Source organism: Sander vitreus, chromosome 18 (genome assembly GCF_031162955.1).
Source record: "Sander vitreus isolate 19-12246 chromosome 18, sanVit1, whole genome shotgun sequence".
NCBI lineage: Eukaryota > Metazoa > Chordata > Actinopteri > Perciformes > Percidae > Sander > Sander vitreus.
This window is the reverse complement of record NC_135872.1, coordinates 27664133-27689692: the sequence shown is the minus strand read 5'-3', so window position 1 is coordinate 27689692 and position 25560 is coordinate 27664133. Positions and strand designations below refer to the sequence as shown.

The 25560-nt window shown below is 43.7% G+C and overlaps 2 protein-coding genes across 5 annotated transcripts in view; one reads left to right on the top strand and one right to left on the bottom strand.

Annotated features, from left to right (window-relative positions):
* The window catches only part of rev3l (REV3 like, DNA directed polymerase zeta catalytic subunit), a 99329-nt gene extending 85015 nt beyond the window's left edge, over positions 1-14314 (top strand). For 2 of the 3 annotated variants that reach the window (XM_078275153.1, XM_078275152.1), the window contains exons 21-32: positions 817-935; positions 1047-1188; positions 2826-3070; positions 6845-6953; positions 7580-7786; positions 8137-8246; positions 10260-10374; positions 10553-10690; positions 10999-11189; positions 11717-11963; positions 12916-13131; positions 13267-14314. In XM_078275153.1, the coding sequence (XP_078131279.1) occupies positions 817-935; positions 1047-1188; positions 2826-3070; positions 6845-6953; positions 7580-7786; positions 8137-8246; positions 10260-10374; positions 10553-10690; positions 10999-11189; positions 11717-11963; positions 12916-13131; positions 13267-13407 (1980 nt within the window). In that variant the 3' untranslated portion in view covers positions 13408-14314. Of the gene's footprint in view, positions 1-816; positions 936-1046; positions 1189-2825; positions 3071-6844; positions 6954-7579; positions 7787-8136; positions 8247-10259; positions 10375-10552; positions 10691-10998; positions 11190-11716; positions 11964-12249; positions 12685-12915; positions 13132-13266 lie in introns of those variants that run through there. The other variant, XR_013503453.1, reaches the window with a different exon arrangement.
* Positions 14315-25326, bottom strand: slc60a2b (solute carrier family 60 member 2b). 2 transcript variants are annotated; one of them, XM_078275154.1, is made up of 4 exons: positions 24765-25326; positions 22955-23123; positions 19445-19561; positions 14315-16271 (listed from the first exon to the last, which is right to left on the bottom strand). In XM_078275154.1, the coding sequence occupies exons 1-4, from the start codon at positions 25038-25040 to the stop codon at positions 14953-14955; spliced, it is 1881 nt and encodes a 626-aa protein (XP_078131280.1). In that variant the 5' UTR covers positions 25041-25326; the 3' UTR covers positions 14315-14952. The 2 variants fall into 2 exon arrangements, with proteins under 2 accessions (XP_078131280.1, XP_078131281.1); XM_078275155.1 differs by having other exon boundaries at positions 24717-24805.
* Between the last annotated feature and the right edge of the window lie 234 nt (positions 25327-25560).

Below are 25560 nucleotides of genomic sequence, written 5' to 3'. Positions count from 1 at the left end.
ATGGGATCAAATATTTGCATTACTTGCATGCATATTTGCCAATCCTTTCTTCAGCCTCAAGCTCTGAGCTCCGTTGCTTTTTGATCCAAAATGTTATTTTTCTCACAGTATTTACGCACAGGGAATCCTGTGAGATTAGCTGTTGTAACCAGTAGTTACATTTATATATAACCATATCACAGATGAACAAAAATATGGTGTGTGAAATGCAACAGTTGGCAAAAGAGTTTGGATGGTTTAGGGGAATTTCACCTAATTTCAGAGACATTTTATGATTTCTCTCATTCATTTCTGCCCTTGTGGGGAGTCATGGGATTTGTGGAATATCAAGAAATAGTGGTTTCCAACCGGCGAATCATAACAATAAATAAAAGAATATGAGGAAATGTGTATATATATTAATATATTTCTATTACACAAAACTATGTGTATTATTATTTCTTTTTTTCTTGTGAAATACTGGATATTTTGACCTCCAGGAGTCTAAAAGTCCTTTAATTGAAACAGTCCAAAAAAGGAAAAACCACTCTCACAACTCTCATCTATACAAAGACCATAACCTGTGATTAGTGGTCAGAAGTACACTTTCATTTTAAAAGGAAACTTGGGAACCTCTGTCATAACAGACTCGGCATTCTGCTCTAGAAGAGGAAAGTCAGTGCATTCTACAACTTGTATGCTTTGTAGGACTATACTACATACTATTTCAGTGTGTTCAGCCCTTCAGAGCCTTTGAAAACGATAGACAACATCAACCAAGAAGTCTGACTGACTTGAGGAAATTATCCAAGATATTGTTTTAATTTTTTCCTCCAGGCGGCGCTGAACAACTACACTTTTGAGAACGTGGCCTTCCATATCCTCCACCAGCGCTTCCCCCTGTACAGCCCCCGCACACTGTCCGACTGGTTTGACCACAACACCCACCTCTACAGGTGTGTGTGCCAATACCAAACACCTCATCAGACATGTGAACAATATACAATATATATGAAAACAAACAATTGGCTTCTGAAAAGTGACTGAAACCTGTGTGTGGGTGTTAGGTGGAAGATGGTGGACCACTACGTGAGCCGTGTTCACGGCACCATGCAGCTTCTTCAGCAGCATGACATCATCGGCAGAACCAGCGAGCTGGCCCGAGTGTTCGGGATTCAGTTCTTTCACGTTCTGACCCGAGGATCACAGGTACCAACACATACACATTTTGTTTATTAGTTTTATTATTATTATTATTGTTGTTGTTGTTTTTGTTGTTGTTATTATTTATTATTATTTTTTGTTCGTTTTCTGCGCTTGTAGCCTTAAAGCTATCAGAGGGATATGAATGTTTACCCTGGTGATGCTGGCCCATGTGCTGGTAATGTTGATCAGTAACAGCTGAAAGGATCCCAGCAGCACATACGCTCATAAGTTTATGAATCCATGCTAAAGTTGACTAAACAGAGGAATAAAAAAATCATCTTTTGGAAATTGATCTTAATGCCTTAATTAAAAAAAAAAAAAAGGAAAAATCCAACCTTTAAGGACACCAATTCTCTTTGTGAATGAATAATGTATCGTAAATAAATAAATGTTCTTCCTTTAAAATACAGGGGGCATAAGTCAGTACACCCCTATGTTAAATTCCCATAGAGGCAGGCAGGTTATTATTTTTAAAGGCCAGTTATTTCATGGATCCAGGATACTATGATCCTGATAAAGTTCCCTTGGCCTTTGGAATTAAAATAGCCCCCCCCACATCATCACATACCCTTCACCATACCTAGAGATTGGCATGGGGTACTTTCCATAAGATCATCTCTCATTGCAAATCAAACCAGCTATTAGGCTAACTGAAATACAACCATGCCAGTGATGGATGCCAAGGATAAAGTGTAATCACTTTGGTGATCCTCTGACTTTTCATCTAGCGCCATCATCAGGTCAACATTTAAATGTGTCCCATACTTTGGTTTATAACCAAATACATACTGAACTAATGACATAGCCTCAGCTGTACTCTGTGTTTACTGATAATTAGTTAATGTTAACATGCTAACAGGCTAAACTAAGATACATAGTAAACATGATATAAGCATGTTAGCATTGTCATTGTGCCCTTAATAGAAATAATTGATTTATAAAATGTATTATTATTATTTCTATGGTGCACATGTTGGCATGCTGATTTTAAAATGTAGCTAAAATCAGCATGACAGAGCTGTTAGCATGGCTGCATACTCTCATGTTTCGAGCTGATTGGTATCGGTATATAAAGCTGATCAGAATTTGATTCTTTCTTGACTGAACTCTCCAGATTTTTGTCCACCAGCGCTTCTCTCCTTGATGACAGCGTGAAAACTGATGTGGCCGCACTGCTGAGTGGCTTTGTTAAAGCTTTAGTGCGTAACTTTTTGATATTAATGAACGTGCGTTACATTCAAGCCATTGCCAGATGAGTTGCTACAAAGCTAATTAAGACTATCAGCTCCACACAACTCTCTCTGGATTTCTCAGTATGACGATGTTCAGAAGTTTGTGGCGTCCGGTGACTTTCCCGCGCAGAAAATCGAGCGGCGATAATGACCTCTTCTGAAGAGTCCATCATGTGTTTTTCCTTGGCTACTAGCAGCTGTGTGGAGAAGGGGTAGGGGGGACGGTGCACGATCAATGAAGGCTTGTATCCTGTGGACGCGCTGATAGTCTTGTTGTCAATACTTAGAATTCCTCATGGCGGCGACAGAAACTACCCACTATAGCTTTAAAGTGACACGTCAGCGCCTGCAGGTTAGACCAAAAACACTTTCTAAAATATTAAATGTTTTTCATTTCTGTCCCCCCAGTACCGCGTAGAGTCCATGATGCTGCGTGTGGCCAAGCCGTTGAACTACATCCCTGTGACACCCAGCATGCAGCAGCGAGCCCAGCAGCGGGCGCCACAGTGCATTCCTCTGGTGATGGAGCCGGAGTCGCGCTTCTACAGCAACTCAGTGGTTGTACTGGACTTCCAGTCGCTCTATCCCTCCATTGTCATCGCGTACAACTACTGCTACTCCACCTGCCTCGGCCACGTGGACAGCCTGGGAACGTAAGGACATGACAGGCCCACACACCGACAAGCGTGTACTCTGTCTTGCTTAGGTCGCATGTCTGCCAGGAAAGTCTCCTCCTAGTGCTCATTATTTTTACTGGAACAGACACACTGAGAGCTCTGCATGGTGTTCACAGCTCACAGCACTCACTGCAACTTGGGATATATTTCAGTCTTTTTTCACCAGGATTTACTGTAGTTGCATAGCAACAGCAGGAGCCATGAACACTTTCCCCCCCAACATACATATGTCTGCTACTTCGTGGTAAAATGAAAAAAAAGATGAGTGCCTGGCAGACTGACACTGGCTTCATTCTCAGCAGAGTAGAAAGTTGGCAAATTATCCACTGCAGTACCTCAGATTTAATATTTTTAAACCATTTTATACAATACATTTACCTTAAATTTAATAATCAGCTTATTGCTACATTCACATAGAACATCTGAATAATTGCTCTAAAAGCCTCACAACATGTTACATAAGTCTGTTCCGTTACGATATTTTTGTAGCAGCATTTGTAGAAGCATGCTCATCATGTCATTTGATATTTTAAGACATTGTTGAATAGCTGAACTGAGGCTGCATTGAGGGCAGTCAACTCTTCATTCTAGAAGAACAGTTTTGCTGATGATTGGATTGTTTGATTATAGGACTGATAGGAAATTCAACCCTTTAGAAAATCTTATCTTTGATCAAACATTTACTGGTTTCAGCTTCATTGTCTGAATGAGATGCTCGCCTATGTTTGCATCGTTGTAAGCCAGGGGTGTGCATCCCTCCCTTATAAGACGATCCGCAAAGCTTCAGTCAACCGATATGTAACGTTAGAACCGGGCCATCGGCCGAATCTTGGTCCATTTAGACAGATGCAGGGGTCCGTGTATCGATGTAGTCGTGTCTGTTATAATACAACCTGATACCGATTTGTATAGGTGAATCTTTACACCGCTATTGTGAACTGAAAAGAACAAGATCTATGAAGACCTTGGACTAATTTTCTCTATATATCTACCAAAGAGGGATTTTCCACTCTAAAAGTGTCATTATTTCCTTGGCAAAGCTGTCGGAGGTGGAGCAGAGCGTTTCGCTTCATCAGGCGGATCTCGGCAGAACGCAGCGGTGGTAGAGCGAGCTAGAGAGCGAATGAAGAGAGGGAGCGCCGTACAAAGCAGTGAATCAGAGGAATAAAACAATCTTTTGGGATTGTTTCTCAGCGGTTATGTTCTAAAAGACATACATATAAACACCCAGATATCCCTGGGAAGGTGCCCCATTGCCAGATTTTGAGTGAATGCAGAGCCTTATCCTGTCTGTTTCTGTGTGTGTGTGTGTGTGTGTGTGTGTGTGTGTGTGTGTGTGTGTGTCAGGTACACTTGTACGTCGATGTAAGACACTGAGGGACAAAGCGGTTGTTGGAAATTAAAACAGGCTGCACACTGTTATCAGTTGGTGGTTTCACACCCATTTGGGGCCCAAAGGCTCTTTGCTGACACCCATAAACGTCCCGCACTCACAAAGAAGAAAAGAGAAAATCCAGTCAGAGACCACTTTACACTTCATAAGTGATGAATTGGAGGGATTACTTTTGAATTAGTCTATACATTGTTTTGTTTTTTGAGGAACGCATTGCATAGTATACCCTTTTTTTTTAACAGTAAAACTGTCTAGTACTTTATAAAACATAAAGATATAAAGTAGAAAACATAATAAATAGATGAATCAATTGATAATGAAAATGGGCATTAGTTGCAGCCCTTTGCCCAATCCACAGGTAGTGTAAATGGATCAACGGCGACTTGCAGAGTGCGGTCACACCTGCTGCCACATGTAACACTGTTAACAGCAGACGTTACTCCAGGGAGCTTAGAGACTGCAGTGTCGCAGCAGCATGTGATGGATGACAATGTCCTCAACGCAGAGGGGTGTGCACTCAGCGTCTATATCTGCCAGGCGTGTGGTCTGATACAGTTCAGTGTGTATTGTTAATCATTTCATAGTATTAAACTGTCAATATTAGCACTGGTTTGGTTAGTAATTCTACTACTATATAAGCCATTTAGGCTACTTGTACTTGGAGTGAAGCTGAATGATTCAACCATGGATCCATTAGCGTTACTTTAAGCCATTACTTTTAGCTAACTGTTTTAACCATTAGCTTACTACTTAAACCTTTAGCTATTTTAACCGTTTTTCCATTACTTTTGCTAATCTTTCAGTTTGATTGGGCTAGCTGTTGTTAGGTTGTTATTTTTACCATTTAGTCATTACTTTTAGCTAAACGTCTGTGCTGGCTTGCTAACTAGTTTTCAGGTGCTTTCACATACTGCAACATGTAGTGTTCAGGTGTTCCTTCATGTTAATATGTGGATGTATTCTTTCGATCAAATCATAATTTCTATTTTTTTTTTAATTATTTGAGCTACTCTACAATCTTACTAGTAGTCTAATCGCTGCTCTACGTGGCCGGTGTGGGGTATTTCCTGCTTCGTTGTGGAACAAGTTCTGGTTATGCCCAAAGTTATGCAGTTTTTGGAACTCTGTCTGACATTGTGGGACACGTGGTGGAACCTGACCAAGTGTTGGCTGGATTTGTAGTACTGGGAGACGACCGTCCTCTTAGAGCAGTGGTTCTCAAGCTTTTTTCAATAATGTACCCCCTTTTGAACAGTTTTTTTTAAGACATGTACCCCCTAACCAGCGCAAATAATTTTTGGTAGAAAAAAAAAAAGTCTATATAAAGAGGAACAATACAGCGATGTCAGCAATAGATTTACTTAACAGCCTTGTACCTGGAAAACATTTAAATGCTAATGGAAAAAGGTGAAAAAACTTGGAAAAAGACAGTAGAAAGAAGGAAGTAAGGCAAGAATGGGTCGAAAATAGTAACAAAAACTTCGAAAAAAGAGACATAAACTTCAAAAAAGTAATAAAAACTTTAAAAAAAAAAAAACAGTAGAAAGAAGGAAGGCAACACTAGGGCGACAAAAGTGACAAAAAATTCCAAAAAGCAACAAACTTCGGAAAAAGTGACAAAAAGTTTGAAAAAAAGAGACAGTAGAAAAAAGTAAGGAAGAAAGGCAAGAATAGGTCAAAACTAACAACAAAACCTTCAAAAAAAGGTGACAAACTTCAAAAACAATGACAAAAACTTTGAAAAAAGCGACAAACTTGGGGGGGAAAAGACAGTAGAAGTAACTACAGCCTTGTAACTGAAAAACATTTTGCAAAAAATGTCCCGTACCCCCTGCAGTCCTCCAAAGTACCCCTAGGGGGACACGTACCCCCATTTGAGAAACACTGTCTTAGAGGACTCACTTTCACAGTGGCAAGGTTCAAAACCCTTCTAGGGCGCAGATTCATTCTATTGACCTGGAAACAGGCACAACCTCCCACTTTCACTATGTTGGTCAAAGACGTAACGCATGAAAACTGGAAAAACATACATAACGTGGTTCTGGTGAAACATTTCATAAGACTTTGCAACCCTTCATTGATTATGTAGAGGTTAGGCTATAAATACCCTCTTGGCTCTTAGCTCAACTCTTGGCCAAGATAACTAATGTGAAATGTCAATAACTACATGAAGCGGGTTTGTACTTTAATATCTTAACTGTTCATTGTAAGAACATTGTTTTTGTGTATGTAAATGTAGAACTTCCTTTGAAATACTTTATATAATGTATATGTAGTATTTACTGTTTTGTTCTCTTAAAAAGCCAATAAACAGAAACATGAGACTGTCCTCTCATACACCTGTGTCTCTGTTTCAGGCCTGACGAGTTTAAGTTTGGCTGCACCTCCCTGCGGGTTCCTCCGGAGCTCCTCTACCAGCTCCGCAATGACATCACAGTGTCACCTAACGGCATAGCCTTCGTCAAGGTACAGCACCCTCTTCCTGCCGCTCTGAGGAGAGTTTACCCAGCACTTTTACCCAGCGTTGTCCTGGAAAAACACTCTGCCCAAGTATGAGTCACCTCTGAGTCCTCCAGGAGTGCAGCTTTATTACGGTTCATTAGCTGCTGTGGAGGCCAGGCATGTCTACGTCCTTCCATTCATTCTTTTCATTCATTCACTCATTGTTTCACACTCCCTGGCTCCAGTCCAGTCTCATTACATAACACACACAGGGCCACAACACAGTGAACACTGGTCATGTGTAATGAGGTGATTAGAAAGCACAGAAGGAACTCCGGTTTGGTCTGGATCGGATTTTGTTTCTCTGGTGCTGGATTCGGGCAAAACCTCACCTGGTGATGCTAAAGCTGGCTGCTAGTAGTTTTGTTGTGGACCACTCTGTTGCTGTACCCTAAATCTAAACTGCTCACCAGCCATACACAATATGTGTTATGTATTCATAATCATAGTACAATAACTCAACATACTCACAGGAAATGATATACAATGCTTTAATCAAACTGCTGTGCCTGTGTCGTTTGTTTACAAAGTGAAAGAAAATGTCGGCCGCACTGCGCCTGTGTTCACCTCGTTGATGTTGTTTGTGTCAGTCCTCAGTGCGTAAGGGGGTCCTGCCCAGCATGCTGGAGGAAATCCTCAACACGAGGATCATGGTGAAGCAGTCGATGAAAACGTACAAGCAGGACAAGGCTCTGATGAGGCTGCTGGACGCCCGGCAGCTCGGACTCAAGCTCATTGCCAACGTCACCTTCGGCTACACCGCCGCCAACTACTCTGGCCGCATGCCCAGCGTCGAGGTAAGCTCATGTCTGCACAGTGACCGTGAGCAAAAGGAAGGCCAACACATGGCTACCAAATTCTACCAAGCTTGGGATTAGAAAATTCTTTCGACCCTCAGTGGAAAAAGTTCAAGCAAAGACGAGGACAGCAGCTTTGTTTTCGTATCACCAGATTTAAAGCTGGCTGTGGTTGGAATGAATGAATGAATAGAACACCACATATTATCTTCTAGTGTTCTTGCTAATCTCTGATGATCTGGGCCACATACTTAATCTGTGTGAAATAGACATTTCTGCACAAACCATTGCATCCATATTTCTTATTTCTTGCGCCCCAGTGTTTGTAACGTCGCCCCCGTCCTTTCCAGGTTGGAGACAGCATCGTCCACAAAGCCAGAGAGACCCTGGAGAGAGCCATCAAGCTTGTCAATGACACTAAGAAATGGGGAGCTCGTGTTGTGTACGGAGACACCGACAGGTAATCAGTAGTCCCACCTTTTGGAAATCCACAGAGTCGGTATTCAACCATCAAAGCAGCAGCAGGAACACAAATAATAAATGCTAATGATGAAACAAACGCATGTCAGCAGAAAGCCACAACTGTCTCACTTTAATGATTCAGTACGAAATAATCCAATAGTTCTCAGTGACACATTTGATGAAGACATTCGCGAGTGACTCACAGGGCCTTCCGCTGTATCTGTTCTGTCACATGTGTAAGAAATGTAAATGCAGTGGAAGTTTGTAGGCATTTGATCAAAGTTGATGGACAATGTTTCCCTGATGTTGTATGTTTAATGTTAAGATGCCGGCCATTTTATCTGCCCAGAGAATTCACTTGTGTGTTTTTGTCGCAGCTGTTAACGTTCCTCCGGATGCAAACTCAAGAAATGCCCCCACAGGAACACACTACTGTTGTTATTTTGTATGTGTAGCATTAAGGTAGCTTGGAAACCAGCGCAATCTGCCTGCTCATGTTTGATTTGCTCTGGCGGACACATCTGGCCCCGCTCACGTTCAGAAACTGGACGGACCAATCACAGCCGTTTATCTCACATGGGGCAGGTCTAAGGCCGTGTTTACACAAATACGCTCGCGGGTGAAAACAACAAAATATTTGATCAGATGTGCCTTTCGTTTAGACGGCGACGGCGTTTTTGGGGCTAAAAAAGTGAAACCACCCTCCAGAGTGGAAATCTTAAAAACGCTCCACAGTTGCATTCCTGTTTAAAGGGTAAAAACACACTGTTTGTGTGTGTGTGTGTCTGTGTGTGTGTGTGTGTGTGTGTGTTAGGGCTTTGACTCCGAACTTCGTTATTTCGAATATAATTTGAATATTAAAAAAGATTATGATATTCAAACGAATATTAGACAGCCGTTAATATTCGAACCTGTTATGGGCACTATTTTTTGTAAATGTGTTTGCATGTAAACGTTTTCAATTCAGATTCCGGGGCTCTTTCACGCATTTCAAAATGTAACTCTCGCTCGGCCGTGGCTTGGTAGCGTCTTAGCGGCCGTAGCTCGAGGAGCTCTCAAAAAAAAGAGAAGTGAGATCCAGCCATAGTCAGCACACCGCACCGGGCTCACCAAACTCAAACTGTCACAGTCGGCGGTTCTGATCAAATATGAATCAAGATTCTGTTACTGTTTCGCATATTTCTCGCCTCAAATGTTCTTTACTGTTTAGCTGTCATTTGAGAAAGAGTGTGACAATTGCATGTGTGGTTCAGAGCTACGTTGTTTTGTTGCTCTGGTTGGTTGCAGCTCCATTCAGTTGCGTCCAGATGCATTTTCTGTGGTGGGGGTCTGTATCTAAAATGCTAACATGCTAAACTAAGATGTTGAACATGGTAAACAACCTGCCTAACATCAGTATGTAAGCACTGTCATTGTTAGCATTTAGCTCAGTAGTAGTAGTAGTACGACAACCTCTCTCAGCCTTTCGACGTAAACGATATATCATACATTTGCAAAAAATCTGTACCATATATTGTATGAGATTGCAGCTACATAGGAATGTTTGCATATATATGCATATACAGTATATCCTGGGTGGTTATGTGCTTTTACTCATACAGTAAAGCCTACAAATAAAAAAAGGGGTGCTACTTCCTGTTTCACAGCTCTCTGAGAACTACAACACATCATCATAATTTCTTCTTTGTGTTGTCACACACTCTCCCTCGAGCCCAAAGTACGAGTATTTAGTTGAGTTTATAGTCCAATTCCCCAAAAAAGGGATACATTCAGACCCCAAACAAGAGTATGGCCTGCTTTCCTCAGCTTTTCAAAACTATTTTTGGGGGTGTTTTTATGCCTTTATTTGACAGCGTACAACAGAGAGATGGTAGTAAATGAGGGGGCAGAGAGACGGGGAACGAGTGAGGACCTCCAGGCCACTCAACATCTTGAGCACTCATAGGAGGTGACTGAAGCACAGACGGACTGTAGGATTAAATGCTGCGTTTGTGTCTGTGTGTGTTTGCAGCATGTTTGTTTTGCTGAAGGGAGCCACCAAAGAGCAGGCCTTCAAGATCGGCAACGAGATCGCTGAGGCAGTAACTGCAACCAACCCCAAGCCGGTCAAGCTCAAGTTTGAGAAGGTAGTGCTTCCTGACACACAGACACACACACTCTCACACACACGCAGCAGCATATCTGTGCACATTTGTGCCAATTTTCTTTCTTAATCTGCACATGAAGACACATTTAGAGGTAATTGTGTGTGTGTGTGTGTGTGTGTGTGTGTGTGTGTGTGTGTGTGTGTGTGTTCGTTCCCAGGTGTACCTGCCCTGTGTGTTACAGACAAAGAAGCGCTACGTGGGCTACATGTACGAGAGCCTTGACCAGAAGGAGCCCGTGTTTGACGCCAAAGGGATCGAGACAGTGCGCCGTGATAGCTGCCCCGCTGTTTCCAAGGTAACAGGCAAACCGACACCCCCCCCCTTTCACTGTGCTCTACGCCAATCACTGCCGTGCCAGTATTCTTCCCGCTCTCATTTACTCTGACTGCCTCCCACGTGTCAGTCAGGCTAAAGGGCGCTGCCTGCTCAGGGACATACTCATTTATATTCACATACAGTATATTCAAATATCATGGGATTCAACAGCAAGTCCTTCTCGTATTTGGGCTTTTGGTATATTTGGTATGAATCCTGCCTCCTTTTTTGGTCCTCCTCAGGTTTATTCTCTTCTCATCTATCACGTCATGAATGTGTGTTCTCCAGATTCTGCAGCGGTCCATTAAGCTGCTGTTTGAGACTCGGGACATCAGCCAGGTGAAGCAGTTTGTGCAGCATCAGTGCGTGAAGGTTCTGGACGGCCGGGCCAGCATGCAGGACCTGACCTTCGCCAAAGAGTACCGGGGCAGCACATCGTACCGGCCCGGGGCCTGCGTGCCTGCCCTGGAGCTCACCAGGTGTGTGTGTGTGTGTGTGTGTGTTTGAAAGCACAGTTTCAGTGGCCATTTGCAGAAAAGCCACATGCAGACAAACATCACACTAGAAGACGTGTTTGCGTGTGTGTGTGTGTGTGTGTGTGTGTGTGTGTGTGTGTGTGTGTGTGTGTGTGCGCGCGCAGAGAGCAGCAGAGCTTGCTGTAAGCTACAGTTACAGTAGTCAGTGGGAATCCAATTACTGCCTCCCCACAGTGCTCATTGTCTGGCTGCACCACCCTGTATGTACAGTACCTGAGTCTGTTGCTAGGCAACCCAGCTCTTAATGGGTAAAAAAAAAATCAGATTTCAGAGGCATGGGTAAAAGGGAAATATACAGCCTCATTCATGAGCACTCGTTGGTTTATCGCTTATATTTATCAGCTTGATTCTCAATGTTGCTGACTTGATCATGAAATGATTTAGTACGATATTTAACAGCATTACAGCGCAAACCGAAAACTCTGAGCCCAACAGTTATGTCAAGTTTGTTCTCTTTTCGTTTGCCTCAGGCGTATGATGGCGTACGACCGTCGCCTGGAGCCACGCGTGGGCGAGCGGGTGCCCTACGTGATCGTGTACGGGATGCCCGGCGTGCCCCTCATCCAGCTGGTGCGTCGGCCAGTGGAGGTGCTACAGGACCCCGGCCTCCGCATCAACGCCACCTACTACATCACCAAGCAGATCCTGCCGCCGCTGGCCCGCATGTTCCAGCTGATCGGAGTGGATGTGTTCAGCTGGTACCAGGAGCTCCCCAGGGTGAGACGCACACCCGTTTGTATTTCACGTTTTCAGGAAATGAGCAGCCAGTGTGATTTATTTATTTTTTTAATCTGACCTGCAGTTTAGTAGCAATGCAAATGAGTGATGGTGAGAATGAGTCTAAAAAAACCGGTGTAAAAGGATCAAAAGACACAGAAAAACCTAAATGGGCTTGAGTTTGGAAAATGAATTAGTGTCTGTTTGACTGATCAGCTTACTGATTGATTATTGTATTGGTCTGTTGCTTCCCCTCCTGTCAAAATAAAAGCAAACTTTCATTCAGTCTATTTAGAGGTGCGAGAACAAAGGATGAAGGGAAAAGCTCTCTGTGCTTCCTGCTGAGGATGGGATGAGACTGAAATCAGGTTCCACTCTGGCCGAGCACACATGCCATCTGCTGGTGGAGCTGAGAGCAAATTCTGAATGAACAATGATAGAACAAGGGCAATCCGAAATCCGATCTTTTAAGATATGCCTTTTCACCATGGATGTAGAGGGGCGTCACATGACACACAACACAGGGCCTTCAAAGAGGGGAGCGAGCCGAGTTCGTGTTCCGGAAGAAGTTAAAAGGGAAAACAAGACTTTCACCCAGGAAATGGGTGCTCGTGTCCCGGGAGTAACTACTCCCAGGGGCCGCTGTAATGACGTCACCTCACGGTGCCCTGTACCCGGCTCGTCACCTTTTCTCGGCTACATTTAACTGTAAAGACTAGAGGTACTGCCAATTTGTCAGAGAGACAGCTTTTTTCATTGTTTACAATGGTGTGGCTGTTCTCCACTCTTCTACTCACTGGCTGTAGTCGACAGTTACAATGACTGTCATGTTAGTCGTGTTAGGAAACAGCGTTTTAAACAACCTTTTGGGGAGTCAATTATTAATGTAAACATTAACCTGGTGCGTTCTGTTTCGTCACCGTATGAATACTCTTCATATCTCCGCATTCAGATCCAGAAGGCGTCCTGCTCCTCGGCCGTGGGCGGAGAGGAAGTGGGGAGGAAGGGAACCATTTCCCAGTACTTCACCACGCTCCATTGCCCCGTGTGTGACGAGCTGACCCAGCTGGGCGTGTGCTCGCAGTGCCGCGCCGAGCCCCAGCGAGTCGCCGTGACGCTCTACCAGGACATGAGACAGTGGGAGAGTCAGCAAGACCAGCTGTTGAAGGTGAGAGACAGGCAGGGGGGCGGGGCAGCAAATACCTGTCAGATCCAGCACTCGCACGTTCTACTTTGTAAATCAAGAAAATGGTAAATGTAGCCTTGCCTCAAGAGTCTAATATTCGTGTGTCTGTCTGTCCAGATCTGTAGGAACTGTAGCGGCTGTGCAGAGCGCCAGGTGTCCTGCGTGTCTCTGGACTGTCCCACCCTCTACAAACTGTCCCGGGTCAACAGACAGCTCTCCAAGGCCCCCTACCTCCGACAGCTGCTGGAGCAGTTCTGATTGGCTCCTGAACCTCGGAGCTCCCCGCTGATTTGGTGCTAATCGCTGTCCCCCACCCCTCATCTCAGTGTTTGATTGTCAACTCAGTTGTAATAGTAATAAAAATGGTGCATTGATTGAACCCCGCTGGGTTTTCATTCTGTCTTGTAACTGTTATTCGTTAAACAAGTGTTTCTCTGTGCAGAGTGTCTGCTTTGAGTGCTGCCCCACCCCTTACCCCCCCACCCAGGGCACGTGTGTGTCTTCATGCTTGTTTGCTGCCATCTCCATAAGCTGCTATGGGCTGAGTGAAGCTGATGTCTTTGGAGACACGGCGGCGGACGGCCTGTCGTGGAACTGAGCGCAGTCCAATCAAGGATGACTCGTTGTATCTTGTACGCGCTGTAGCAGTTTAAAGTCAAATCTCAAGACAAACCACTAATTGACTTTTCTTCGTTTTTATATCGACTGCCGTCTTTTTGTAAAATAGTTCCTTGTATAATCTCACTGTGCATTAAAAGAACTACAGCTCCGGCCATGAATGCAATCAAATCGGTTTTATGAATTCTGGTAAAGGATGCCATTTTTCACGTTTCTTTTAAACTTGATTGTATTGATGTTCATTATCTTCAGAGTGTGGGAACTGGAAACTATAAGTTTCTCTAAAATCTGGGACTGTTGCAATACTGTATTTTGATAATTTATGTCATGAAGTCTATTGTTTCTCTGTGCATATGTGTGTGCAAAGAAGTCTGTCATCAAACCACGTCAAGATCCAATCTTCAAATTCTCCATACAGCCGTACACAGAATCTGTGTATTTGTATAAATGTAAAAAATAATAATGGTGTTTTTTTTGTTTGTTTTTAATGGACATTGCTGTGGGTGGAGGTTTGAGATTGATATAATAAAAAGTCAACGTATTAAAATGCCTTCTGTCAATGATTCCGTTTTAAAATGAAATTCCAAATGAGTCACAGTGACAACACGTGATCCACAAGCTACAGCACATCACAGCACATGACAAGAACAAAGAAACAAATCTGTTCTTTACAAAAGTGCATCAAAAACAACTGCTTTCAAATCTTACAACTATCATCTCACACACACACACACACACACACACGTCCTGCTGTTGATCACTGCAATAGTGCAAATTACATTTACAGTTTTAAAAACATCTGTTTCTGGCAGCAGGGTGGGCTGATGAAGAGCGTGAGCGTCCCTGGTTCATCTCATCCACTTTGCTCATGTGACTTCTACCAGCAGGGACCTGTTCTCTAGCTCGCTCTGACCTTTGACCTCCCTGTGGAGGGGAGCAATGACGCGTTTAAAACGATCTGTAGCGTAGCAGTACAGTGCAAAATCTGATCCTTCATTGTCCAGGAGGAGTCTGCGTCACTGGGCACACGGTATGGATGGTTTATAAGACGCACAGGTTTCGGTCAGTAGTCGGTGTTGCATTCACCGCACAGTAAATCAACTGTTCATGAACAACAAATGAGCACAGACAGGCAGAGACATGGCTCTTTTAGTGTTCAGTGAGAGAGCATCGGGGGGGGGGGTTTCAGTCCCTCTTCTCTCTGTCCAGAGAGAGCAGTAGTTTGCGTCTGGGGGAGTCTCCTACCAGGGAGATGGTGTCTGAGAACGAGGCTCCGCCGGCAGGCCCCGTCGCCTGGCTGTTGGAGGCAGCGGAGCTCCCTGTTAGACCAGTGACGTCAGGAGGAGTGGAAGCCTTGCTGGGTGAACTGATGAGACTGGTCGTGTCATCCATTTCAATGACCTCAAAGTCTGCGTCGTTCCACTGATCGGCCTCGTTGTCCTGATCCTCCTCCTCCTCCTCCTCTTCGTTGGCGCCTGAATCCAGCAGCGCTTGGCGGTATTCGCTGTCGTCTGCGTCCGGCCGGCCCCTGACGCGGGGCTTCCTGGTCTGGCCGCTGGGGGCCGAGGCTAGCTTGTACATGACCGGGAAGAGGATGGAGGTGAAGGTGGCGGTGGCGAGCGACAGGTACATGAGCAAGGGCTGGTCGGGGAACTTCCCCAGCAGAAAGCCTACAAGAGCGGGAAGCACCATCTCCCCCAGCGCTGCCCCCACCACGAAAGCTGCCGCCGTGTGGGCGGTCACTGTGGTGTACTGCTCCAGCCAGGAGATGCCGCTGGGGAAGGTGGTGGCCATGGAGGCGCCGTACAGACCCGTGCAAACCCACAGGGCCACAGTCTCCCTGCTGAAGAGGCAGAGCAGCAGAGAGGACACGGTGGAGCCCACCAGGCTGAGCAGGATCATGGTGCCTGGGTACATGCAGGCCGCAAAGAAGATGGCCAACCCCCTGCAGGCAGCGAACGCCCCCCAGAACAACGAGTTGAGCCCTGCAGCCTCGGACTGGGGCATGCGGGCGTAGTCCTTGGCGAAGGTGAAGATGAAGGAGCCGTACGCGACCTCAGCACCCACGTAAGCGAAGAAGAAGAAGAAGAGCAGGGCAACGAGAGCCATGTGATGTCTGGCCACCAGGGGCTTTCCTGAGGACGTGCGGGCTTTGTCGCGTGACGCGCTGCTGCGACAGTAGAGGACGAGGAAGAGGAGGGAGACGAGAAAGACGAAAGAGCCGATCACGATGTAGGCCCACATGGATTTGAGGGTGGTGCTCCTGCTGTGGATGTAGTGGAGGGCTGTGTGAGGGTCAGGGGCTTTGGCGAATGGTTCTGTGGTGACGGGAGGTGTCGAGCTGGTCGCTACGAAAGCTGCGCTGCTGCTGTTGCCGTCGGGCCCAAACAGCAGCTTGGCAATGATCGGAGACACAAAGGCCCCGGCTGCGAAGCTGAAGTGCAGAGCCTGCATGTGAGGGCCCGCCTGCTCGCCCCATGTGTTCAGTATGAGGACATTACCACCTGAAAAACAATGACAACACAATAAACCCTCATTAACATGTAGCACGGTGTGAGCCATGACGCCCTGCAGCAATCACATCAGAGCTGGGCCATATGGAGAAAATCTAAAATCACGATTGATACTGCGACAATGTTGTAGGGTTGGCTATGTGCTTTCACAAAATATTTACACAATAAGATTTTTGATAAATAATCATCAGTAATGTGGGTATAATGACTAAGTGGGTAAAGGCAAATAATAGAACAGTTACAACAGTCTGCAAAGTTCAGAAAATGACATCACTTTACTGCATTGTCAACTAATCTGTTGATTATTTTTTTGATGAATAGATTAGATGTTTGGTGTCTAAAATGTCAGAAAATTGTGAAAAATGTGGATCAGTGTGTCCCAAAGCCCAAGAGAACGTCCTCAAAATGTCTTTTGTCTTGTCCACAACTAGAGAGGAGACTACTCTTATAATGTTACTGTTTCTGCACTACAATGGTACTGTTACCACACTGCACATAGCTGTACATACTGGACATATATGTCTATATGGTTCATACTAAATATCCATATTTTACTCTGTTTTTCTTAAAATAATACCCTGCATATATCTATATTATTTTGTACTATTATAATGTTACTGCTGCTACAGCGCACATATCTGTACATGTTGTTCACACATTGTTCATATTACATAGCCATATTTGTTCTGCTCTTATAAGGTAACTGCTAATACACTGCACATATTTATATTTAATTTATATTACTCTAAACCACCTTCTGTTAACCAACTGTACACTACTGTCTCCACTGCACTAGATTTCTTGTCTGTCTATACTTTGTATATCATATTGCACTTTTCTGCTCTTTTTGCACTTCTGGTTGGACGCTAACAGCATTTCATTGTCTTTGTACTCTGCCCAATGACAATAAAGTTGACTCTTATCTAATCTAAGAAACTATTCACACTTAAGAAGCTGAAATTTATTATTATTATTTAAAATTAGATTTTTTACTATTTTTCATAAGAAATGACTCAAACCGGTTAATGGATTATCAAAATAGTTTGCGATTGATTTAATAGTTGACAACTAATCGATTAATTGATTCATCTTTGCAGTTCTAAAACCCACTCAACACTACCTGCTCAACAGCAGACAGACACAGTTAGAGACCAGCGGGTGAACATAGTGGAGCATTTAGCAGCTAAACAGACAGATCTTTCTCTCAGCAGTTGGTGGAGACTGATCAACAGCTAAAGGAGAGAGAATACTGGACTAACAGCCATCAGACCAAACACCACTCCAAATGAATGCTGCTCTGTGTCTGCTGGATGTGTTGGCCACATCAACTTTATATGCTACGGTAATTTGAAGCCCCCCCCCCCTGCAAATGTGTGACGCAGCCAGTAAATCTTGTTTGTGATTGGACAGTCATATCTCCCTGTACTGACCAGCTGCTGTAATGCCCCACATATGAGCGCAATGCTCCTGTTGTCCGCTTTTAGGAACCGTCAGCTACAGCTGCAGCGTTCCGCCCCTGCTGCTGTACTGCGCGTGTCTGGGGATTTACATGTGTGCCTTTCGTCCTACGATTAGTCAAAAGGTCAATGAGCCTACTACTGTTAATTTGCTTCTGGATACTTAATAACAGCAATAATATGTAACATCAGTTCCAACTGCTACAATGACTTCACACTTGACAGGCGCTTGTTGTGTTGCAGCCTTGGAGCTCAGTGAGCAGCTCTAGTCTGGCTTTATTTTACGTTGAAAAAGCTGTAAAACTGCAAACCACCATTGAATCAAAATAAAACGTTCCTCTTATCTGTGAAATAAGCATGTGACCCGTTTCAACTCCACCCCTCAAAGAATCAGAATCGATGAGAATCTAAAGGAAGAATCGCAATTGGAATCAGAATTGTTAAAATCCAAACGATGCCCAACCCTAACAAAGCCTCTCTTATCTGTTTTCATTGCTATCATAAAGTTGTATCTAAATTGTTGGACCGTTTGAAGGTTGGGTTGCGTGAAGCTACCTTGAACCAAGCCTCCGTTCCTTTGGCGTCCCTTTCTTATCTTTCTACTCTCACGTCATCGAAGACAACGGAGCGATTGTTAGAAAATGTATATATTCTTGTGTGTCTCATTAAACCTTAGGAACACTGTGAACTGAAGCCTACTCAGGGTTTTTTCCCTGCATAGAGAAAGTGACCGTCAAGCCCTGTGCATATTAATTAAACAAACGGGACTTTGGGGCAAGTGTAGTCGGCCCAGGTCCCGGATGGGACAGCCCCCTAACTGCACTGTATTTTAGATTTTGAATTGTTACCTGCCACCAGTAGGTTGTGTTTTCCTGGACATAAATAAAAGGCTATAATAAAACAACAAATAAAAGGAGTTTTCACTATAAATCGGTGCCTTAAAATGTATCAGAACGCAGGAAATGAAGTCTTTGATGTTCAAGATTTCCTGGGGGAGGACCCTGAGACCCCCTGCTTAGTATGTGCCCCCCCCCAAAGGCCCATTCTGAGCCAGGGAAAAACCCTGCTGCTCTGTGTCCCTTTCTTGTTCTCCGAGCGCTCGTAACTGCTCTCAGAATCAACTCAGGCCAAGCCAGACCAGTAGATGATAGAGGACGCCAACCACAAAACAATCCTGACAGTCCCCAAACACCAAAGTAAGTCTTGTGAGGATGTACTGAGTGTGTAGGATTTTAATCATTAATACCTGTAGGTCTCCATATGTAAACCTTTTCATATTCATTTTCATTGTCGATTATTATCGGCAGATTAATAATCGTTTGGTCGATAAAATACTGAAAAATGTCCATCCCATTTTCTTTAGGTCCATGGTGATATCTTTAAATGTCTTGTTTTATCCAAAAGCCAAACATATTCAGTTTAATATGAAACAAACTCTGGAAAAAAGATCAGGAAATATCCATATTTGAGAGGCTGAAAACTACATTTCTTTCTGCAATTCTTTGCATAAAAATGTACTTTTAACGATTAATCCATTTACCAAATACATGGCGAATATTTTTCTCTCGATTGACTAATCGTTGCAGCTGTTGCATTAAATAGTCTAATGCTCTACCACTACTTATATTGTACGTTTTCCCTCCAGGTAAGCGAGCCTCGTACTATTTGCTCATATATGTATTGTATTTATATGACTTGTTGTCTTACCTGTATCCAGAATGCCCATAGACATCCCAATGAGGGACATGAGCCCAGTGAGGAGCAGAGCCTGCTTACAGAAAGGGATAGCACACATTCCAAATGATGTGACCAGCATAGAAACTCCTGGAAGACAAGAGAAGCAGAGAGAAAAGTAGAACATAAAGAGTCAGAATGGAAACATAGTAGAGAAGCAGACCACACACACACACACACACACACACACACACACACACACACACACACGGCACGCAGGAACGCACCCGGCACACATGCACGCATGCACACACGCACCCAGCATGCACGAACACACACACACACACACAATGACAATGTGATTAACTACACACATTTTGGACAAATGTGCACGTTACAATTGAGTAGGGGTGTTAATCACACGTTTTATTACGAGACGATATTATATCGCTACTTTGGACAACGATACAACAGTTACTGATATCACAAAGTCTGCCACGATACGTCGTCGAATCGATTTAATTCAGCAGCCTGAATGACGACACAAAAGCCCATTTATATATATATATATATATATATATATTTACAAAAAGCAACTAAATTATGAGTTGACAATTTCTTTACTGAGCTCTTACAGACATTTAAATAAAAAAACAAACTACTCTTTTTAATAAAAAGAATAAATATAAAGTGGGAATTTCAAAATAAAAGGCGCATCTTAAAGATCAATGATATTGGATCCCTGAGGACTGAATGGATAGATTGATCCAGATGGATGTATCGTTAGCCCTACAATAACAATAACAGTTCTGGGACACGCAATACCTAAGGAATGTAAAGCCATGTACCTCGGGAATATAAAAGATTGTGTCATGGGAAATGATAGATATTTAGCCAAGATAATACTGATCGCCATCAAGAAAGCAATTACAAGAGACTGGCACGAGACTGAACACCCTAATATAAAACAATGGTTACAAATTCTGGAAGAGACTCACACTATGGAAAAGGTGACTTAAGAGGCCAAAGCCGCCTACACGTGATAGGCGGCCAAACTGCTTTGCGCCGGCTGTTCCATTGATTTCCTGTGGGGAGGGCGGTGGCGCCCAACTATGCGCTGCGCTACCCCTGGCGTCGCTTCGCGCTGCGCTAGTTGCCGTTGACCTTTCGAAAGCGCAACCAATGAGATAACAGCTGTCGTTACCTAGCAACGGAAATAGCTTTTTTGCCACCCTTGATGACAAATACCTGCGCTGCGCTTTGCTCTGCGCCCTACCTAGTGATGTGCAGAGAGCAAATCGCTTATCATGTGCGTTAAGAGTGCGAGAAAATGTTTTCATTCATAAATGGAAGACATAAAGGATTTACGGTGTGGAAAGGGATAGATGTATAGATCTCAAGATACTGGATTTGTACTTCTTCAATAGTGGACAGACTGCTTTGTTATCGTTTTCTATGACTGTTTCCGGTTATATCTATGACTGTAAGAGTCACGACTGAACAAAATATGTTTGGTTACGTGCACAATAAACAAATAAAAATTAAAGTTTAAACAAAAAGAATGTAAAACTAGTGGCTGTGCAGCCCAAACACACATATTACCATAAGTTACACCGCTTCGGCATCCAACAACAGCCTGAAAATCTGACGACATGTTCTTCACAATACATTTTTAAAGGCTATCATTTAAGAGGGAATTGCTATTATGATGGTGGATTTGCACCCTAATATTTCTATTTTTAATCTTCTGCATGTGTGTGTGCTGCTGTGCGTCCCTGTGTGTGTAACAAGCATAGTGTGCACGTGCTGTGCATGAGCCTAGGAGCATTTTACTAATGCTCTGTTAAAATAACAATGAAATGCTGCGTTATTGACTTTAGACCAGGTTTTTGTTGGTTAATGGCACCATTATTTCCCGCTGCCTCAAGATAGCAATACGCCTAGAATGCACCTGAACACACCTCCCTGTAAGACCAGCACGCCCAGAATGCACCTGAACACACCTCCCTGTAAGACCAGCACGCCCAGAATGCACCTGAACACACCTCCCTGTAAGACCAGCACGCCCAGAATGCACCTGAACACACCTCCCTGTAAGACCAGCACGCCCAGAATGCACCTGAACACACCTCCCTGTAAGACCAGCACGCCCATGGGCCACAGATGGGTCACAGGTGGATTTGCTATTTATACGACGCGGCCGCTGGACGGGAAACTGACATCTGCGTCGGTCTTAAACTAGCAAAGACACTCGTGTCGGGCTTTGTGCTGTGCCGGGTGTAAAATAGGACCCTTAGAGTTCCTCGCTGAAGACTTAACCGTTTCAAAAACTCATTTATCTCAGTGTCTATTAAGCACCTAAATAGCCGCAAGTAAAAGGCAGAACAGGCCTGAATGACGATGGAGATTTGTAATTGTTGTACTTGTGATCTCTCTTTTTTTAATTTATTTGAGTAATGTTTAACTAATGCATTGCATGACACCATGTTGGGTTTTATACACCATCAGGACCATAGTACGGTCTGTTGTATGGTATTGTACAGTATCTGTTGTTTGTACATGCCGTCTGTGTTTGTTTGTATGGCTGCAAGCAAGACAAATTTCCCACGATGTGGGACAATAAAGTTCATCTTGAATCTTGAATTAAGGAAGTGACGGATTTGGAAGATGTGTTCTGTTATAGGGTTGTATGGTTGGATATTGCAAAACGATAGATTGAAAACACTTTGATAAGGGTTATTTTGTAATTAAAGATGTAAAGGTACATCTCAAAAAGGGTTAGGACCTGAAAAGCATTTAGCTTCTTCCTACTCCCTTTCAGACAAGAGTATTTATTTATTTTGCCTAGTCTTGTTTTTTCTTTCTTCAGCTGTCAAAAAAGCGCTTGACGTAGGGTGTTTTTTTCAACTTCAAAAAGACGCACCGAGCTGCAGAAAAAAAAGTCGGCGGTGGCGTTTAAAAAAGCCCTCAGGACTTTTTTATTTTTTGGTTATACTCCGTAGGATTATAATGTAAAACAGACGCTGGCAGCTTCAAAAAAGACACCAAGTGTGAACATAGCCTAAAACTACTTTTGAGCGTACACACATTCCACCAAAACAAGTTCCTTCCCAAGGCTGTTTTGCAGCGGCACCGTGGCTCCGTCCGGTGCTCAGCACCGCCAAGACTGTCGTTCTCTGAAACGTTGGTCCAGCGGGTTTAAAAATGACTGACTTAATTTCGACGATTTATTAGCCCCGAGAAACATACAAACAGGAAGCAGTCAGGCCGCTATCAGCTCTTTTTTTTACCCGCACGCTAACGGCGCTCTGACAGCACAACATCAGCGTCAGCAGTCGTAGTAAGAACCCGACAGGTAGTATGTCTTCGCTCCGCCGCACGAGACGCCACCGTTAAAAAGAAGCACGTTCGTTTCAGCATGGAGGGACGACAACGACGACCAGGAGGACACCCTGTTCGACGATTGCGATTGGTTTGAAGAAATGCTCTGGTTTGAGCACGCTTCTCTCCCATCCCATACGGTATGTGTGGATGAAGGGTTACCTAACAGGAGGTGGGGGTTCATGAAGTCGAAGAGGATGCCTGCCAAGAGGGAACCGCCAATGTAGCCCGAAGAGCGGCCGACGAAGATGTAAGAAATGTTGCTGATGTTCTTCTTCACATTCACAGCCAGGTCCTCGAACGTGGGGCCAAGAACAGAGATACACATCCCCTAGGAAAATAAAAGAGAGGAACAGTTACAACGAGGGAGTAAAGTTACTGGTTGACCCGTCTTCTCCACGTTAAAAGAAATATCTACCCTATCTATATAATTGATTTCATCTTAAAGCAACATTAAAGAACTTTTCCTCTTCGGTCCCCCTACAGGTTGGAAGCGGAATTGTCCATTACCGCTGTCGTAATGTCTCATATGTCTCATTCGAACTACAGATCCGCTACCCGATCTGGCAAACTTGCACCAAAATAATGTACCTTAAAATAATGTTTCCAAAATCGTTTCTGTGGTTCATCACCTCGTAACAGGGTGAACGGCACTTCTGCATTCGTTTTGTGGCTCTCTATCGGCTAGAAGCGGAAAAGTTCTTTAGTGTTGCTTTAAATGCATAATGCAACATGTATTGGCCTGCATTTCATTCTAGTGTATTAACATATCTGCCTCTTGATTAATTGGTATCTCCTTGTACTGTATAATCATTGACTGGACTGACAATGCAATCTGACTTTTACTATTAAAGTTTTATACTGCTGAGAAAGTCTATTTGACTCCAGCGTAACGAGGTTTGATTACTTATGCAGAAGAAAAGGTACAGAGGCAGTGTTCTAATGCAATGGTAATGTGTTTTAAACTGTTTCTTTAAGTATGGGCCAGCTCCTTTATCTCATAACTGAATGAAGAAAAACAAATAACAAAGCCTGTGTGTGTGTGTGTGTGTGTGTGTGTGTGCGCGTGTGCGCGTGTGCGTGTGTGCGTGTGTGTGCGTGTGTGTGCGTGTGTGTGTTTTACCGCTCCCTGTGTAAGCAGAGGAAGAAACGTTCCAAAATAAGCAGACACTTTACGTGTGCAGATGGATTTCAGTGATCTCATGCATGGCCGAAGAGCAAGTTTTGCAACTATGTAAATCCTGTCTGTGCAGGATTCTTCAGCGTTCACTTTAACATCTAACATTACAACTGGCCTATTGTTGAGTGATAGCCTGTCTCTCAGGGAGTAGTAAACCCAGCTTTATTTATTTATAAAGATATCAATGATTGCCTTTTTTTAATGTGCCTTTGTCTACTAGTGAAAGGATGGATGTAAGCCTGTAACAATTATGACATATTTGTCTAATCGCAATATTTTTAAAGAATAAAAAATACAATGTTTTATGATAATAAAGAGGCATGGTTGACTTCATAGGCTGTGTTATTACATTATCTGGGTCACATGCCAGTGATATCCTAACCAAAAGATGTATCCTGGGATTCATTCAAAACTGTTATTTGTTTGAAAAAGAAATAATTACATCTAAAATGTAATTGTACAGCAACATTTGTAAGTGTTACAGCTCTAGGTGGATGCCCATAAGAATGTTGCCCATGATAAATGTAGTAAATAACTCTTACCTCAGATATATATTACAATCATGTCCTACACCACACACAAAACTGAATGTTTGCAGACACTTTTTTTCAGCATGCTAAACTCATATACTGGACTATGAACTCATCTTGTAAACAGCTTCTGCTACAGGTAACATAACATTAGAATGACGTTGGTTGGTTTTTGTAACGTTAGTAAATGAAGAGAAGGCCTGAAGAAACTCACTGATACGTGTTTCTACATCATAAGCACACAGGTTTTAGCTAAATGTACCAAGCCCAGGAAAGATGCACAGAGGGCGAGGGTGACCATCCAGCGGCCGCACGCTCCATGTCCGCCCCTTCTTCCGCCGACCACTTCCACTCGGTCGCGGTCGTCGCATCCTGGTTTCGTCGCTCTCTTGACCGCCTTGAGCGCACTCTTCAGCCCTCTCCTGGTGTCCTTCCTTTTGTCGAACAGGGTGTCCTCCTGGTCGTCGTTGTCGTCCTCCATGCTGAAACGAACGTGCTTCTTTTTAACGGTGGCGTCTCGTGCGGCGGACGAAGACATACTACCTGTCGGTTCTTACTACGACTGCTGACGCTGATGTTGTGCTGTCAGAGCGCCGTTAGCGTGCGGGTAAAAAAAAAAGAGCTGATAGCGGCCTGACTGCTTCCTGTTTGTATGTTTCTCGGGGCTAATAAATCGTCGAAATTAAGTCAGTCATCTTTAAACCCGCTGGACCAACGTTTCAGAGAACGACAGACAGGCAGCAGTTACACTACCGCAGCTAGCCGCGGCGGAATCCCTCCATATGTCAGCGAATGAATGTAGCCTACTGTACGGATTGGCTGCTGGATATTTGCGAAGATCGTATAATGACACAGAGGATCACTCTTATGTGACGCACCATCCAAATGACGCAAAGAATCAGAATCAGAGATGTATTGCCACGTAAGTAGCACTTGGTAGGAATTTGCCTTGGTTTATGGTGCATACATAAAAACAAAATAAAATAAACCAACAATAAATACAGAAACAAATAACACATCCAACTATTTAACATTAAGAAAGAAAAAAAAGGCTGTAT

What these genes read in the sequence shown, in the direction of transcription:
- slc60a2b (XM_078275154.1), bottom strand. Translation starts at nt 25,040, where the DNA reads ATGTCTTCGTCCGCCGCACGAGACGCCACCGTTAAAAAGAAGCACGTT. An exon ending in GAACCCCCACCTCCTGTTAG is followed by an intron (nt 19,562 to 22,954) that starts GTAACCCTTCAT and finishes CTTGTCTTCCAG; the next exon opens with GAGTTTCTATGCTGGTCACA. An exon ending in TATGGGCATTCTGGATACAG is followed by an intron (nt 16,272 to 19,444) that starts GTAAGACAACAA and finishes ATTGTTTTTCAG; the next exon opens with GTGGTAATGTCCTCATACTG.